Genomic DNA, 17,333 nt, shown 5'->3' with positions numbered 1-17,333 from the left:
GCCCTTTATAGCCCCCGTGGCTTCGCTCCTTCACCTTCGACCCTTTACCTCTGGCTGGCTCCCCATTGGACAGAGGAAAAGTGGGCGTGAATGCTTTTTGATCCATGAATCTGCATATAGCGATATTACTCCGACGCACCTGGAGGCGGGGCCAAATCGCCCCATGCTCGCTGATAGGACGGAACAGAAGTGGGCGTGAGTCGTTTTTGATCCGATTTCTTCGGAAAGGCTGGTGTTTCTGCACCCGCTGCTCGGTGCGCGCCCTGCACGAGTCCAGTATCGGTGCCCACAAGCGGCGCGGGAATGACGGTGATGCGATGGTTGCGAGAGCGAGATGTGACGGCAAGGGTCGTGGCCTTTGTTGTGAAGCGGCGTTGCGGTTGGTGGTTGTTGTGTGATGGCTGTTGAGACGTGGTTGGTGGTGGTTGTGATGGTAGTAATGGCGTCTGGTCCAAAATAAAGATAGTAAAAGAAAAACGGCTATCTAGAGGGGTCGCAGCCCGAATGAATGACATTTATTCCCTCGAAACAACGGGTTTGGGCCTAACTACACATATACTTACAGAGATATCTCACCTAAGGGACCTGAATGGTGGTTTGCGAATTTAGTCAACCACAACAATATATATATATATATATATATATATATATATATATATATATATATATATATATATATATATATATATATATTGTTGCGGATTTCGCGCCCGCCGGCGTGCTGACGGCCACGTAACTCGAATCGCGGCACGTCGCCACGGACGGACAATCAGTCGTGACCCTCTCGGACTAACGCCGGGAACCAGTCACGGGTGGACCTTTCGGTCTCACCGCGATCGAGCCAATCAGCCCCGCGTGGGATAGGGTTGCTCGCCAAGTCGACCTACCTAAGTACCCACGCGGAGGGTAGACCGGGCGTCGCACCTCGCCGCAGGTCGACTTCGGACACGGGCCATAGCGACCCGTTCCGTACTATCAGAATAACCGAGCGGTGTTATCGTCGACCTCGACGGTTCGATTAATTATCGGGCGTATTCAGCCCACTACCAACCCTTTACGTGAAGCAAGATGGGGATTCAATAGAGGAAAAGACGAAGCGAAGCGGGAGAACAGTTCAATAATAAAGCACATTTATTCGCGGCACACGGGAAGCACACATTCAATTCCACCAAAAGCACACAGAAAAAAAAAATTCCATTTACACAAAAAGCAAATATAAAAGCGAAAACAATGCAGAGCTAATACCGACTACCGAGCACACGGCAACACTTATACAATTCTACTTCACAGACGGCGCCGACAACACATACCCAAAACCAAGGAAAAGAATACCCCCAAGAATGAGGCGGGCCTGAGGCCGAGACCGGGTCGCGCCTACCCGTCTGGTGATGAGACGCAGAGCGGCGATGGCGCCGCAACCCGCGGGCCTCGTGGACGGTGTCTGGTAGGGGGTGGGAGGCAGGGCCCCCTTGGTCGCACTATCTCAGCACGGGGGAAACAGGAGGGGGCTGCTGATGCTCGGGGTATAGAGGATCTTTATTATCCCTGGTGTGCGTCTCCACCTCGGCCAGGTCGCGCTGCCGGCCTTCCTCGGGCGTGCAGCTCCCGGCACCGTCGCGAGCACCCCCTCGTCTGCCTTCGCCGCTGCCGCCTCTCCGCCTCTGGACTCTCCACCCTGGACTCTTCTTTGGGCTCTCCTCGTTCGACTCTCTTCAGCTTCTCCAGCTACTGCCGGAGGCCGGGCTCCAGACTTCCACACTCTTACTCTTCTGACTGACGAACACGGTCCTTTTATCCCCCCGTAGCTTCGCCTTTGACCCCCTCCCTTTGACCTTTCACCTCGCTCCCCATTGGCCCGAGAAAAAGTGGGCGGAAGGCTTTTTGATCCACAAATTTGCATATATCGATCGTTCTGGAGGCGGGGCCAAATCGCCCCTCGCTCACCGATTGGACGGCAAAAAGTGGGCGTGTGTCGTTTTTGATCCGTTTTTGAAGCACAAAATCCGTGATTTTGTACACGCTGTTCAACGTGCGCCCTGCACGAGTCAACACCCGGTACCCACAGGGGGGCAAGAACGGTGGCGATGCTACGGTTGCGAGGTGTGACGTGAAGGTCGTGGCGGTTGTGGTGAAGCGGCGTCGTGGTTGGTGGTTGATGTTGTGGTTGTGGTGGTAATCATGGCGGTTGGTCCAAAATAAAGATAGTAAAAGAAAAACGGCTATCCTGAAGAGTCGCAGCTCGCATAAATGACATGTATTCCCACTAGACAACGGGTTTGGGCCTAACTACACATCCACATACCGAGATTCCTCACAGAAGGGACCTGAATGGTGGTTTGCGAATTTGGTAACCACAACACTACCCCCTCCCTTTTTTACAGACTCGTCCCGAGTCGTCAAATTTTCGTGTGCCATCATGTGTAGTTTTCCCCTAGTACATTTTACCTACGGATCCCTGAGTGCGACATTCATGGTATTCGTGTCCCCAAAATAAATAACCTGAGGGCTGCGTAACTATCTAAACAAACTCACTCACACGGACGACTTAAATAAAATTGCCGGCGCTAAGACAAACATGCCGGGGGCGCACTCATATTTACAGTACATCACCAACCTTAACTTACAAATTTTACACTAAACCATGGCCCAGGATCACTGAACTCTGCAAAAGAAAAGCAGTTAGCAGGGAGCCAGGCTGCCCGCATGCAGTCTCTGGCTCAAAACAATGCAGGTGACAGGGAACGTGGCTGGCTGCTCACACGCAGTCCAAGGCCTTCCCTTTTGAACTGAACGCAGTGAACCACAACGGTGCATGGGCTGCACAAACGTAGTCTCCGTGCCAGCTCAAGTGGCACACGCAATGAGCACAACGAATGGATGGATGGACACAAACGCGGTGCACGGGCCGCCACTGCAGGCCCGTGTTGTAGCTGCCAACAGGGCAGTTCTTGCAGCTTGCAAACTGTTGCCTTGCGGATCCTGGCGCACATGGAAATGAACAGGGGGGGCAAAGCAAAAATTGAACGGGGCTGGTGAACGTGGGCAGTGGGCATGGCATGGCAAAGGTGAGCAGGCAAACACAGCCCGCAGAAGAAGGCCGCTGCAGGCAAACACAGCCGGCAGACGAACTGGCCGGCACAGGCCTCGAAGAAAAACAGCCAGCAGATGAACTGGCCGGCACAGGCCTTGCAGCACACAGCTGCCGATGAACTTGGCCGGCCTCCGCCTTGAAGCAAAACACGGCCAGCCGATGAAGTTGGCCAGCCTTTGCCGTTCAATGAAGGTTGGTGGAGGGAGTGCGGTGGTGCTGGCCACTTGGAAGGCGGGCTCGGACCTACCTACCTGTCTCCCTCCCAACCTATCGCCTTTGCCTGTCACTGTACATACCCACTCCCTTAATTTGTCAAACCCCAATTTAGCCCCAACTTATTTTTTTATTTTTACTTTTATGTTTACTTCCCCTCTATAAATCGTCCCCTAACCCCCTTTATCGTCTTTGTTCGGCTAACCTATCCTGTCAGCTAGCCTACTCCCAACCCCTACGTTCCCTTCACGGAGGGAGCAAGGGAGAGCTGGCGTCTGTGCCGAGGCCCAACGAAGCCTCAGAATGGCCTCCTCAGAGTTCGGCGATCTATAACCAAAGTGGGTCAGCGGCCCACAACGACAGCGAGGGATGGATGGTGCGGAGGGGTACATCTCCTAATCTACCCTAACCATTTAACTGTTAAACTACCCCGGGGCTTTCAACAAGCGCCTCTCGCTTAAACTATTGGTTCTAACAACCCAGATTCCCGTCGCCTGTGTTGGTGTCCTCACAATTTCGGGCCTCACCCCCCAATTTTCTCTCCGTGCCCTCACACGGTCTCTGGCTGGGACACGTGGCTCTCTCTGGCAGGCACGACCCTCTGCCGATTCTCCCGCTATGGCACCCCGGGCACTACACTGCCTCCGAGCCTACCAGCTCCCTAACACCAGGAGTGCCCCCATGGCACCTCCTGAAACGCACACGTAGCAGGCCGGCCTCCCGGGCCCCTTTCCGAGGGTCACCCGTGCCCACAACACTGCCCACGCGGCTAATGGCGCCCCGGGCCCCGCACCAAGCAGGCGCACCCGTGCCCACTACTCTATCCCGGCCCCCCCCATGGGCCCATGGCCCTACCGCGGCCGACTAGCCTGGTGCCCGGGGTACCCACTCAGTGATACTCACCTTTCGCAGCCACGCTCCCAAGCCCGTCAACAGGGCTCCTGCACCCTCCAAATGGGTCTCGAGCCTACTTTCCACCAACAACAACGACCTCCATTTTCAATTTGACTAACCCAGCTAACTCAATCTACACTGACCCCGGGGTCCCTTGAGGCGGGAGTCACTCCTCCCCCAATCACTCATCGCACCATGCATTCCCCATTCGCTCCCATACACACAGACCACGCTGGCCTCACTCACTCACCAAGCACATGCCTCACAACTCACCAACTCTTCAACACACTCACCGCTGAACTCTGCCATTCTTCTAACTACCTCCCCTAACTAACTCGTGCTCCCACGTCGTCCCTTAAACTAGTAGCACGTTCCTTTTAACACTACGTAGCTAAACTACGTCCCCTCTACACATTCACTGTCTGTCACTGTTCTCAAATAAATCATTTTATTTCCCAACCTAAATCTGGCTACAATCCCTCTAACTAATCCATTCCACGGACTCCATGAGGACTTACCCCTGCCCCATGGAGTCGGTCTAGCTAAGCTAACCCTTCCCCCTAACTAGTTTCCATCCTGTGCCCAGGTCAAGGGGGTCTTCCACCCTTTGCCCAGGAATCCTGTACACCCGAAAGTGAGGCTTGCTTTTTTCTTTTTTTCATGCGCAGCACCTGCGCGGCAACTCGCGCACTTTGCACCTGCCCGTGACGTCATGCAGCTGCACGTGTACCTCGTCTCTCCTTGGACGGTACCATCCGGCAGAGATACCCCTCCTGCCGGATTCCAACCCCACGTGCAGCCATGACGTCACCGTGCGCATAAAAAAAAACACAAGCCCTACGTCTCGAGGGGTTCCCCACGCGAACACATGTGCTTTGCCCGTTGGAGCTCAACACACACGATCGCGTGGAGAACCCGACCGGTCCAAATCCATTTACCTGCCTAAACTTTGTCCGTCCGCGGGATCGGCAAATCCACCGCGTGCGTTTCCGGACCGGGACTTCACTTTCGCAAGCGAGCACGTGGTGGTCTCGTGTGTTGCACAGCACGGACCGCGTGCTCACTGCTGGGTGAACCCGGCACGGTCCCTGAAACAACTACAGCCGCTACTCGGCTTTCTCTCCTCTGTCGCCGTCTCCGTCTCCATTCCACACACGCATACCTGCGTGTTACGACGCACACAGTCCACACCATTACATTCACACCGGGAGATGCGGCTGCGTGCTCCCGCATGCCAACCGACATCTCCCTCACATACCGCTCTCTCACACACACGGTCTCCCTGGCACACAGCGACCTTGCACACGGCCGTTCACTCACGCGTGCGGGGGCACTCACCCGCGGTGCCTCACTCGCACTCCGTGCCTCATCCACACACGCGGGGGCACTCACCCGCGGTACCTCATCCACACGCGGTGCCTCACTCACACACACGGCGCCACTCATACACGGTGCCTCATCCACACACGCGGGGGCACTCAACCGCGGTGTCTCATCCATACTCCGTGCCTCACTCACACATACGGGGGCACACACCCGCGGTGCCTCACTCGCACTCCGTGCCTCATCCACACACGGCGTGCTGGGAAGCACGTACTCCGGCACCATCGCCACCACACCACTCACACGTGGTGCCTCACTCATACTGGCCGTTTCACTCACACACGGTGCCCCATCCACACCCGGCGTGCTGGGAAGCACGCACTCTGGCACCATCGCCACCACACCACTCACACACGGGGTCGCTTCCACACACGGGGACGCACTCACACCTTGCACCACACACACGGGGACAACCACACTGGGGATTTGTGTCCCCACAAGGGTCTCCGGGGCCTCTACACCCCCAAGCTCTCCGTGCACCTGTCCACAGCACTCGTCCCCTCAACCTCGCAAAGCACGACCGAACTCACCTGGTCGTGACTTGCCTCAAGGGGGCATACTCCCTCCCCTCGTTCCTGGAGGAGGCCATCCAGGTGCTCGCACTGGGTCCCTGCACGCTCCGCGAGCTCACCCCCATTATCCTCCACTACCTCCGTGTGTGTGTGCGCGTCACTTACCCCGTCTTCCTCGTGTAGTCTTTCCTCTATTTTTTCTATCTCCCGTGTCTCTGCCAACTCTTCCCCCTTTACCTCCCTTGTCTCAACTATTATTTCCTTTGTCACGGCCTTCATGCCCGCCTGCAGGCATCGGCCCATGTTCTGCGTCTCACCCCGGAACTTTTTCATTTCTTCCCTCATTTGCTGTGTATTCGCATCCATCGTCGTTTTCACTTCATTTGTATTTGTATCCATCTTTTTGTTCATTTGTTGTGTATTCGCATCCATCTTTTGTGTATTCGCATCCATCGTCGTTTTCACTTCATTCATTTGCTTGTTCATTGCCGCCAGCATGGCTGTAGCTGGGCCATGTTGGATGCACTCAGCTGAGCCGTTTCGGCAAGGGTTGGGGAAGGGTTTTGGTGGAGAGGGGGAGGTGTCATACACACGCGGCCGCTGCCGCACCCACCTCGGGCCCTGGGTTCAGTTGGGCGAGTCCGTGTTCCTGCACAATCAACATTTTCCTGCACGGGGGATTCCATGCTAGACCATGGATTCTAGATTACTACACATATACATTTCTAATACCCCCGGCTCCCGCACGCCTTGAGACGCCATCTTGCTTCCCGTGAAGGGTTAATTTGCTCGCTCGTAACTTGGCGGGCATCGGGGGTCGCTTCTCTCACCCCTGGTCCGATTCCCGTGAATTTAATTGCAGACAGAAGAGCCCGTTTTCCTGTTCTCCAATACCAGTGCCGCAGGAGGCGATGAATTTGTATCGCACGACCTGACACCAGTGTTGCGGTTTTCGCGCCGCCGGCGTGCTGACGGCCACGTAACTCGAATCGCGGCACGTCGCCCACCGGACGGACAATCCAGTCGTGACCCTCTCGGACTAACGCCGGGAACCAGTCACGGGTGGACCTTTCGGTCTCACCGCGATCGAGCCAATCAGCCCCCGCGTGGGATAGGGTTGCTCGCCAAATTCGACCTACCTAAGTACCCACGCGGAGGGTAGACCGGGCGATCGCACCTCGCCGCATAGGTCGACTTCGGACACGGGCCCTTAAGCGACCCGTTCCGTACTATCAGAATAACCGGCGGTGTTATCGTCGACCTCGACGGTTCGGATTGAGTATCGGGCGTATTCAGCCCACTACCAACCCTTTACGTGAAGCAAGATGGGGATTCAATAGAGGAAAAGACGAAGCGAAGCGGGAGAACAGTTCAATAATAAAGCACATTTATTCGCGGCACACGGGAAGCACACATTCAATTCCACCAAAAGCACACAGAAAAAACACAATTCCATTTACACAAAAAGCAAATATAAAAGCGAAAACAATGCAGAGCTAATACCGACTACCGAGCACACGGCAACACTTATACAATTCTACTTCACAGACGGCGCCGACAACACATACCCAAAACCAAGGAAAAGAATACCCCCAAGAATGAGGCGGGCCTGAGGCCGAGACCGGGTCGCTCCTACCCGTCTGGTGATGAGACGCGGAGCGGCGATGGCGCCGCAACCCGCGGGCCTCGTGGACGGTGTCTGGTAGGGGGTGGGAACGGGGCCCCCTTGGTCGCACTATCTCAGCGCGGGGGGAAACAGGAGGGGGGTTGCTGATGCTCGGGGTATAGAGGATCTTTATTATCCCTGGTGTGCGTCTCCACCTCGGCCAGGTCGCGCTGCCGGCCTTCCTCGGGCGTGCAGCTCCCGGCACCGTCGCGAGCACCCCCTCGTCTGCCTTCGCCGCTGCCGCCTCTCCGCCTCTGGACTCTCCACCCTGGACTCTTCTTTGGGCTCTCCTCGTTCGCCTCTCTTCAGCTTCTCCAGCTACTGCAGGCTTCGGGCTCCAGACTTCCACACTCTTACTCTTCTGACTGACGAACACGGTCCTTTTATCCCCCCCGTAGCTTCGCCTTTGACCCCCTCCCTTTGACCTTTCACCTCGCTCCCCATTGGCCCGAGAAAAAGTGGGCGTGAAGGCTTTTTGATCCACAAATTTGCATATATCGATCGTTCTGGAGGCGGGGCCAAATCGCCCCTCGCTCACCGATTGGACGGCAAAAAGTGGGCGTGTCGTTTTTGATCCGTTTTTGAAGCACAAAATCCGTGATTTTGTACACGCTGTTCAACGTGCGCCCTGCACGAGTCCAACACCGGTACCCACAGCGGGACAAGAACGGTGGCGATGCTACGGTTGCGAGGTGTGACGTGAAGGTCGTGGCGGTTGTGGTGAAGCGGCGTCGTGGTTGGTGGTTGATGTTGTGGTTGTGGTGGTAATCATGGCGGTTGGTCCAAAATAAAGATAGTAAAAGAAAAACGGCTATCCTGAAGAGTCGCAGCTCGCATAAATGACATGTATTCCCACTAGACAACGGGTTTGGGCCTAACTACACATGCACTTACCGAGATACCTCACCTAAGGGACCTGAATGGTGGTTTGCGAATTTGGTAACCACAACAATATATATATATATATATATATATATATATATATATATATATATATATATATATATATATATATATATATATATATATATATATATATATATATATATATATATATATATATACACACACAAGCCTGGTGTTGGTGCAGTGGTTAGGGCAGCGGCTTGGGATCCAAAAGGTCCTGAGTTCAAGCCCCGTTGGCCCACTGAATTAATACACCAGGGGGTTGACTCAGCCTGTCATCCTTCTGAGGTCGGCAAAATGAGTACCAATGTACTGGGCCGGTGTATACCCCGGTTAAAATAGGTGTACCATATCCCTGTGTCGTAAGAGGCGACCAGGGTTGCGTCAGGAAGGACATTTAGCGTAAAACATGTGCCAAATCACTATGCGGATCATACTGATGATCCGCTGTGGCGACCCCTAACGGGAGCAGCTGAAAGAAGAAGAAGAATATATATATATACACACACACACACACACACACACACACACACACACACACACACACACACACACACACACACACACACACACACACACACACACACACACACACACACACACACACACACACACACACACACACACACCTTCTGTCGATGGGATTTCCAGTGTGATTGGTCAGTACGTAAGAGCAGTGATGATGGTGGTGGTGGTGGTGGTGGTGGTGGTGGTGACCCTTTTGTATCACCAACGATGAAGTTAACCCGTGGTTTTAAACCTTTTTCATTGATGGCACCCTAAACTCTTATATCTTATTCTATGGCACCCTGTCCTCAGTGTTCCATTTGTATCGTTAACTTAAGAATATTTCAGGCTCCACGAGTTAAATTATGGGATAAAATACATCATTACCTCCACCACCGAAGATGAAGGTTTTCACCTCTGTCTGTCTGTTTGTGTACAGGATATGTCAAAAAGTTGTGGACTGATCTTGTGTTGTGTTGTGGAAACAAAAGTTGTGGAAACTTGGTGTGCAGGTTGGGTGTGTCGCCAGGATGAAGCGATTCGATTTTGGTGAAGATTGGAATCCAGATCTGGATACGAGAATTATTTAATTTTTAAAGTGATTCTTCACCATTGAGAGATAGGGCCAAAAGGATATAGTGTTACAAATCTGGCAGCCATGAGCACACAACAGACAGTTCCCCATAGCTCAATTTTTCGTTAAGCATATGTGTATAGTTAGAATCCATTCCCTTTGTTTAATGGGTGATTAAATGTTCGTGCGCTGTGGAGTTATTTTGATGGTCAGGGTTTTCTTTTCCATTTTCAACTTCACCAACAACACCTTCGCCTCGCTATATCCTAACGCCATAATGCTTGCAGTGGGCGGAGTTCAATGAAGGACTTGGCGTCTCTCTCGACCAGAGAGATGTGAGTGAGGTTGCCATCGTTCGGCCAATGGGAGCCAACACAGGACAATATTACTCATCTTCCTGTTTGAGGGGCGGTCTGCCGTAATGCCTGCCACCCCCCCCCCCCGTCCAATCAGTGGACTTGGTGCTCGTTTTAGTCAATCACAAGCGCAACAAGCGGATCGCGCACCAAAACCGTCCAGTAAGGGGGGGGTGGGTTACGAGAGGGAGTCCCCTCCCCCCTGGACGGGGAGTGAATAATTGATCGGCGCGATCTTACTGGGGGCAGTTGGGGTTTGCCGGCCGGATCGTCTCGGATCGCCTCACCTTGCCTGCTAGCGCTCGCTGCCTTGTCCACCCTCGTGCTGGTTGGCGTCCGTTCTTCACCCTCCGTCCCTGGTACTTGGAGTGGCATCATTGTTGCGGGTTCGAGTCCCACCGAGCCAGAACGTCAAAGACCGCACAAGGCGGACAGGTCCAAGCGAGCTCTGGTCTCCAGCTCACCTTTCCTCGAGCTGGAAGCCTTCAATAAAGACCCGACGGGGGTCCATTTCTGGGTATCTGTGTGTGTCCGTGGGCCCCGTCTGTAAGTAGAATTGCTAAGTGCTTTTTGTTGTACATTATTTGCCTTGCTTATTCGGATAACTCTTCCCTTACGTGCTCCCCTCGTCCCCCGACTATTGTTAATAAATTCCCCTCTTGTTGAATGTCCCAGCTCGTCCTTGTCCTTTCTATCATTGGTTTGCCGCGCTGCGAACAGGAATTAGGAGGCCTCATTGTTGCCGTAATCGTGCAATCGGCCCGGCAGGATTCTGGTACTCTCCGCTCGGGGTACAACTCAGATCCGGCTCGGTAACGGCCCTGATCGCGCACATCCTGTCGAGGGTGAATTTCCCCGGTAGTTTGGACAACGTGGGTATTTAGGTATATTGAAATTGGCAATTGACCCTATCCCACGTGGTCGACCAATTGGCGATCTTCGGTCCGATAAGGGACCCGTGACCTTTCGGATTTAACTGAAAGGTACGACCTAAATTCCGGGTGTTCGGTGGAGCCGACTCAACTGCTCCATCTAGCGGTCATGCTCGCCACCGAGACCCGGCCCCATAACAATAGTACTGTATAGCATGATATTTCAAACATGTATTGGGCCTGATATGTTCTCGTGGCGAAGGTATGCACTCTAGCAAGTACCCTTCTAGTTTTTTTTCAGTGTGATATTCCTGCTAATTATTCTTGCAATTTGATGTGGAATTAGTTGCTTATGATGCAGGAAACCCTTATTTTACATGGAGGTTACGATCCTGGATTCACGAGAGTTACGTTCCGAACTCAGCCCTCTCACCGATAACTCACGATTCATGTATTGTCGCTGATAACTGGAGTCGCCCTCTCACTTGTAAAACCAGAGCATTCACTTCCCCTTGTGTGTTGTGTACATGTCTTCATTTGGTGGATACAGGACTCGTTAACGTCATGTCGACCCAGCGAGGCAGCACTCTTACCTCAACTCAGCTTATCCAAAACCTACACTTTTCTGTGACGGACGTCACTTTCCTCTCTTTTCTGCACTTGTTTTACCACAAGCAACAGTTTTCGTCTTGGGAGCTACGGCGAAAAATCAACAGAAATAACAACCAAAAATATAGGAATTTATAACGATTCATGCCTGGTTGTTGGCTTAATGGTTAGGGTGGTGGGCTTGGGACATTGAACGATCTCGTGGTATTGTGCAGTTTCTAGTTCTTTATAGATGTAATACCGTCTTTGCATCAAGGGGTGGTTTCCGAGAGGGAGGAACTTTTGGGAATGTTCGTGAATTACAGAGGTCAAAACACAGAGCTGAGGAGAGAGGAGAGTCGGTCACCATTTGTGTTTCTTTGTGGTATCGTGTAGAGTAATGCAGAGTAGAGGAGTATATTGTAGAGTAGAACAGGGTGCAGTCCTGTGTCTTGCCATTCCGGCGGGTTTGTGTTTTACTTTATTTTATCTTTGTTATAAACTCACGTTTGGATTCCACCAGTTTGACAGCAGGACGTCAATCGATCAACAAACCTTGAATTTTATGACACAGTGAATCAGGTACTTGTTATTTTTCCCAATGTTCATGTAACTGTTCAGTTGATCAAGTATTACTGTAAAATGAAAATCCCAGGTATGTTAACCTGCTGTACGGCTGAGCGGGATTTGAACTCAGGACCCTAGGATCCAAAGCCCACCACCCAAACAATTAAGCCAACACCAGGCATGGTGTAGCTGGAAAAATTGCTAATAAAAGATGGATAAACGTTCCTCTCGATACAATACCCAAGCTTTGATCCTTTTGTCTGTTTGTTTATTTTTTAATGCCTCCGCACCAAGGGTGCCGGAGGCATTGTAGGCCATCAGCCATGGCTCAGAAAGTGCCTGAAAATCAAGTTTCGTTCCACTCATCTCTGGGAGGTAGACAAAACCTTGATAATATTGTTGCGGATTCGCGCCCGCCGGCGTGCGAACGGCCACGTAACTCGAATCGCGGCACGTCGCCCACCGGACGGACAATCCAGTCGTGACCCTCTCGGACTAACGCCGGGAACCAGTCACGGGTGGACCTTTCGGTGTCACCGCGATCGAGCCAATCGGCCCCCGCGTGGGATAGGGTTGCTCGCCAAATTCGACCTACCTAAGTACCCACACGGAGGGTAGACCGGGCGATCGCACCTCGCCGCAGGTCGACTTCGGACACGGGCCACTTAAGCGACCCGTTCCGTACTATCGGGATAACCGAGCGGTGTTATTCGTCGGCCTCGACGGTTCAATTAATTATCGGGCGTCTTAGCCCACGACCAACCCTTTACGTGAAGCAAGATGGGGATTCAATGAAAGAAATGACGAAGCGAAGCGGGAAAACAGTTCAACAGTAAGCACATTTATTTCGCGATGAACGGAAAGCACACATATGCAATTCCACCAAAAGCACATGTAAAAGAAGAAGACAAAAAGCAAATGCAACAATGCAGATCTATCCCACTACCGGGCACTCGGCAACACTTATACAATTTTACTTCACAGACGGCGCCGACAACACATATTCCCAAAGCAAAAGAAAAGAGAACCACCCTCCAGGATGAGGGGGGTAGGCGGGCCTGGGGCCGAGACCGTGTCGGGCCTACCCGTCTGATGATGAGACGCGAAGTGGCGGTGGTGCCTCAACTCCGCGGGCCTCGCAGACAGTGTCTGGTAGGGGGTGGGAAGGGGGCCCCCTTTGTCGCACTATCTCAGCGCGGGGGGGAAACAGGAGGGGGTTGCTGATGCTCGGGGAAAGGAGGATTTCATGAAATCTCGGGTCCCGCGACGAGCGTCTCCACCACGACCTCGGTCGCGCCGCCGGCCTCTCCCTCCGCAGTTCCCCGAATCCGACGCGAGCACCCCCTCAACCGCCTTCGCCGCCGCCGCCTCTCCACAGCTCCGTCCTCTTCACTCCGACTCCGCGAACTCCCAACTGCGAACTGCCAACTGCGAACTGCCCTCTTCTGACGAACGCAGTCGTTTTTATAAGCCCTGTGGCTTCGCTCTTTTACCCTTGACCCTCTGCCTCCGACCCTTCACCTCTCTTACTGGCTCCCCATTGGCCCGAGGAAAAGTGGGCGTGAATGCTTTTTGATCCATGAATTTGCATATAGCGACCGCCCTCCAACGCCCTGGAGGCAGGACCAAATCGCCCCTCGCTCACCGATTGGACGGAACAAAAGTGGGCGTGAGTCGTTTTTGATCCGTTTTTCTGCGGAAAGTCCGTGATGTTTTTGAACACGCTGCTCGGTGCGCGCCCCGCACGAGTCCAGCATCGGTGCCCACGAGTGGCGCGAGATGACGGTGATGCGATGGTGGCGAGTTGTGACGGTAAAGGTCGTGGCGGTTGTGGTGAAGCGGCGTTGTGGTTGGTGGTTGTTGTGATGGCCGCGTTGTGGTTGGTGGTTGTTGTGTGATGGCTGTTGAGACGTGGTTGGTGGTGGTAATAATGGCGGCTGGTCCAAAATAAAGATAGTAAAAGAAAAACGGCTATCCTGAAGAGTCGCAGCCCTCATGAATGACATTTATTCCCTCTAGACAACGGGTTTGGGCCAAGCTACACATATACTTACCGAGATATCTCACCTAAGGGACCTGAATGGTGGTTTGCGAATTTGGTCAACCACAACAATATGATAGTATGTATCCAAAATTTCTCCACTCAAATAGCTGCAGTTATTGTGTATTTTCATCTTGAAAATCGATGCATTCCCCACGTTCTCTCATTTGAATTTTCTCCACTCGGATCACGTGTGGGCCACGTGATGCCTCGACAGCCAATAGATCGGCTGACATCGGATGCAAATTACGTCACTATCAAGTGACCAGCTAAGATGTCCAAGACGGCAGCTTCCTGCAGGGAGGAAATCGCCGGCAGCTTTCAGATTGAAATCAATTTCAGATTACCGGGAGGTAACTTGAAAGGGGGGTAGGTTGAAATCTTTACACCGGCACTTCGGGTACAATAGGCCCATGATCGAAGTTAGTCCTCCCGCGCCGGCACTCTCGGCTAAACGTCGTTCGTGACCGTCCAAGACGAGCCATTTGTTGACACTTTCTCTCCATTTATCCCATCTTACAGACGTAAAACGTTTGACTTCTTCGTTCGCTCCATTGTCCTGGTGAATAATACACGGGGAAGCGTCCTCACGCCATATTCATAAAAAATTACTGATCAGCTGCCGGTGATTTCCTCCCTGCAGGAAGCTTCCACCTTGGACAACCTAGCTGGTCACGTGACAGTCTGACGTAATTTGCATACGATGTCAGCCGATCTATTGGCTGTCGAGGCGTCACGTGGCCCACACGTGATCCGAGTGGAGAAATTCAAATGAGAGAATGTGGGGAATGCATCGATTTTCAAGATGAAAATACACAATAACTGCAGCTATTTGAGTGGAGAACTTTTGGATACGTCTGTATTTGGATATATGCTATCATATTATCAAGGTTTTGTCTGCCCCCCCCCCAATGAGTGGAACGAAACTGCACGATACAGCTTACGGCTGATGGCCTATTGTGTTTCCGGGTTGTCCGTCCGTCTGGATTTTTGTTTACGCGAAAACTCAAGAAGCAAATTGTAGAATTTCATCAAACTTGGTAAAAAGGTAAAGCAAAACAGGGCAATTAAGTGATTAGATTTTGGGCCAGATGTGATAAAGGTCAAAGGTCAAGGTCAAACTCTGAAATTTTACTGTTTACGCCATAACTCAAGAAATATTGGACAGAATTTCATCAAACTTGGTACAAAGGTAAAGTTAGACAGGGCAATTAACTGATTAGATTTTGGGCCAGATATGATAAAGGTCAAGGGTCAAATATGTCAATACTCAAGTGTTTGTGCGGGAGAGCGGAGGCATACCTGTCGACTGCATGCAGTCGAATTACTCTTGTTTAAGGATGTTTTTCTTTTCAGATTTGATTGTGAAAGTGAAGGTGGAATCTGAGTTTGAGGATGATTCAACGTCTCAACATAAAGGTCTGAACCACATCAACATTCTGCTTGTTTCAGTTACAGACAGATACATGTGCATGTACATATATATATATATATACACACACACACACACATGCATATATAATTTATATATGATTGAGGATGGCTGTCTGTTCGTCTGTTAGCTGTTACGCTGATTGGCTGTGTGAGGAGGCCGGGTGCAATGTGATTGGCTCCTTGCAAGATTATCGTGTTTGCTTCTTAAATGCTGATACTCAAAATCTGATTCAATATTTTTATGTACGGAACTCATGGCTTAAATAATAATTATGCCGAAATCTAGAGTTAAATCAGAGAAAATTTTAGAATAAAACAACGATTTCTTAAAACCCCATATAATTAAATAATACGCTCAGCGAGACTTAAATAATACGCTCAGTGAGACTTGAGGTAAATTTGCTGAAAACAGAAGTGTTATATTCACAATCGCCACGGGTTCCCTGTAACTTTCCTCTTCAGTGTGAAAAACACCAAAATCCTGTTCTGAGGCACACAGTTGGTGTAGGTGCCAGACTTCAAGCCTTCCATCCTATAGGATGATTCCTTTATGGCCCAGTGGAATTGGAATTGATCCAAGTTATAGGAACATGATTTATTGTATATGTCATCCATCCATCCATGGGACCATACTCTGTGCAGAACGTTGGTGCTGCCGAAGCAGTCTCCTTGGCTATTGGACACAATCCTGGAAGGGTCGCCACTCCGACACAGTATATCGGCAAGCTGGCACTCATTTTGCCAACCTCAGAAGGATGACCGGCAAAGTCAACCCCACCTGGTATTAATTCGACAGCTGAGTGGGATTTGAACTCAGGATCCTCAGATCCCAAGTCCACCACCCTAACCATTAAGCCAACACCAGGGGTATTGTATATATGCACATCAGCGAAAGCAATGTTTTGTCTTCATTACATAATCCGACTTGTTTTTCCAAGGCATTGAGCAATCAAGTCAGCGTTCTGTGCCTATGCACCACCAGTGTTATTTATTTTTTATTTTAAGAGACCGTTTTGCTTTGTTTTAAAAAAAATTTTTGGAGAAGATTCGGTCAAGGAACAGTTAAAGAAAAATCGTGAAGGTGTATGGTGAATGTGGATCGGCTACAGTAAAAGGAAGATGGTAGGTCGGAGAAAGTTACAGGATGTGGAAGAGGGGTTTGAGAAACACATGGTTATGGGAGGTGTAAGGTGAGAAATGAAAAGATATATCAAATTATCAGTACTAGTACGTGCCCGTACGTGCCCGCACGTTCGTGGTCGTACGTGCGTGGCCAAACGTGCAAAAAAAAAAAAAACTTTCAAACCGCGTGCCAGAAACAACAACCACACAGGCCATTCCTTCGCTCTTGCGTGCCCGTACTTGTGTGGCCATACGTGCATGGCCATATGTGCAAAAAAAAAACTTTCAAACCGCGTGCCAGAAACAACAACTACACAGGCCATTCCTTCGCTCTCGCGTGCCGGTACGTGCGTGGCCGTACGTGCAAAAAAAAAAAATAAAAAACTTTCAAACAACCACACAGGCAGTTCCTTCGTTCTCGTAAACGACGACTGGATTGGGGCATTGTGTTTCTCTATAAATGCGCATAAGAAATCGAGAAATTATTATAATACAGTAAGTCATCACTATCCGGAAGTCTGTACGTTGTAACCCGTAATGGGGAACGTGCTCTTTCCCCATCGGCCACGCCTACACAGCAACGTGTCCTGTCATTGGTTTGGTAAAT

General features: G+C 51.3%; 1 protein-coding gene across 4 annotated transcripts in view; it reads left to right on the top strand.

Annotated features, from left to right (window-relative positions):
• Positions 1 to 17,333, top strand: part of LOC147009270 (uncharacterized) — an 85,640-nt gene that overhangs the window by 54,323 nt on the left and 13,984 nt on the right. For all 4 annotated transcript variants that reach the window (XM_085862051.1, XM_085862050.1, XM_085862053.1 and 1 more), the window contains exon 4: positions 15,527 to 15,589. In XM_085862051.1, the coding sequence (XP_085718177.1) occupies positions 15,527 to 15,589 (63 nt within the window). The remainder of the gene's footprint in view (positions 1 to 15,526; positions 15,590 to 17,333) is intronic.

This window comes from Eptatretus burgeri, chromosome 17, assembly GCF_056783735.1.
Source record: "Eptatretus burgeri isolate ZD-2024b chromosome 17, Ebu_testis_v1, whole genome shotgun sequence".
NCBI lineage: Eukaryota > Metazoa > Chordata > Myxini > Myxiniformes > Myxinidae > Eptatretus > Eptatretus burgeri.
This window is presented reverse-complemented; position numbering and strand designations above follow the sequence as displayed.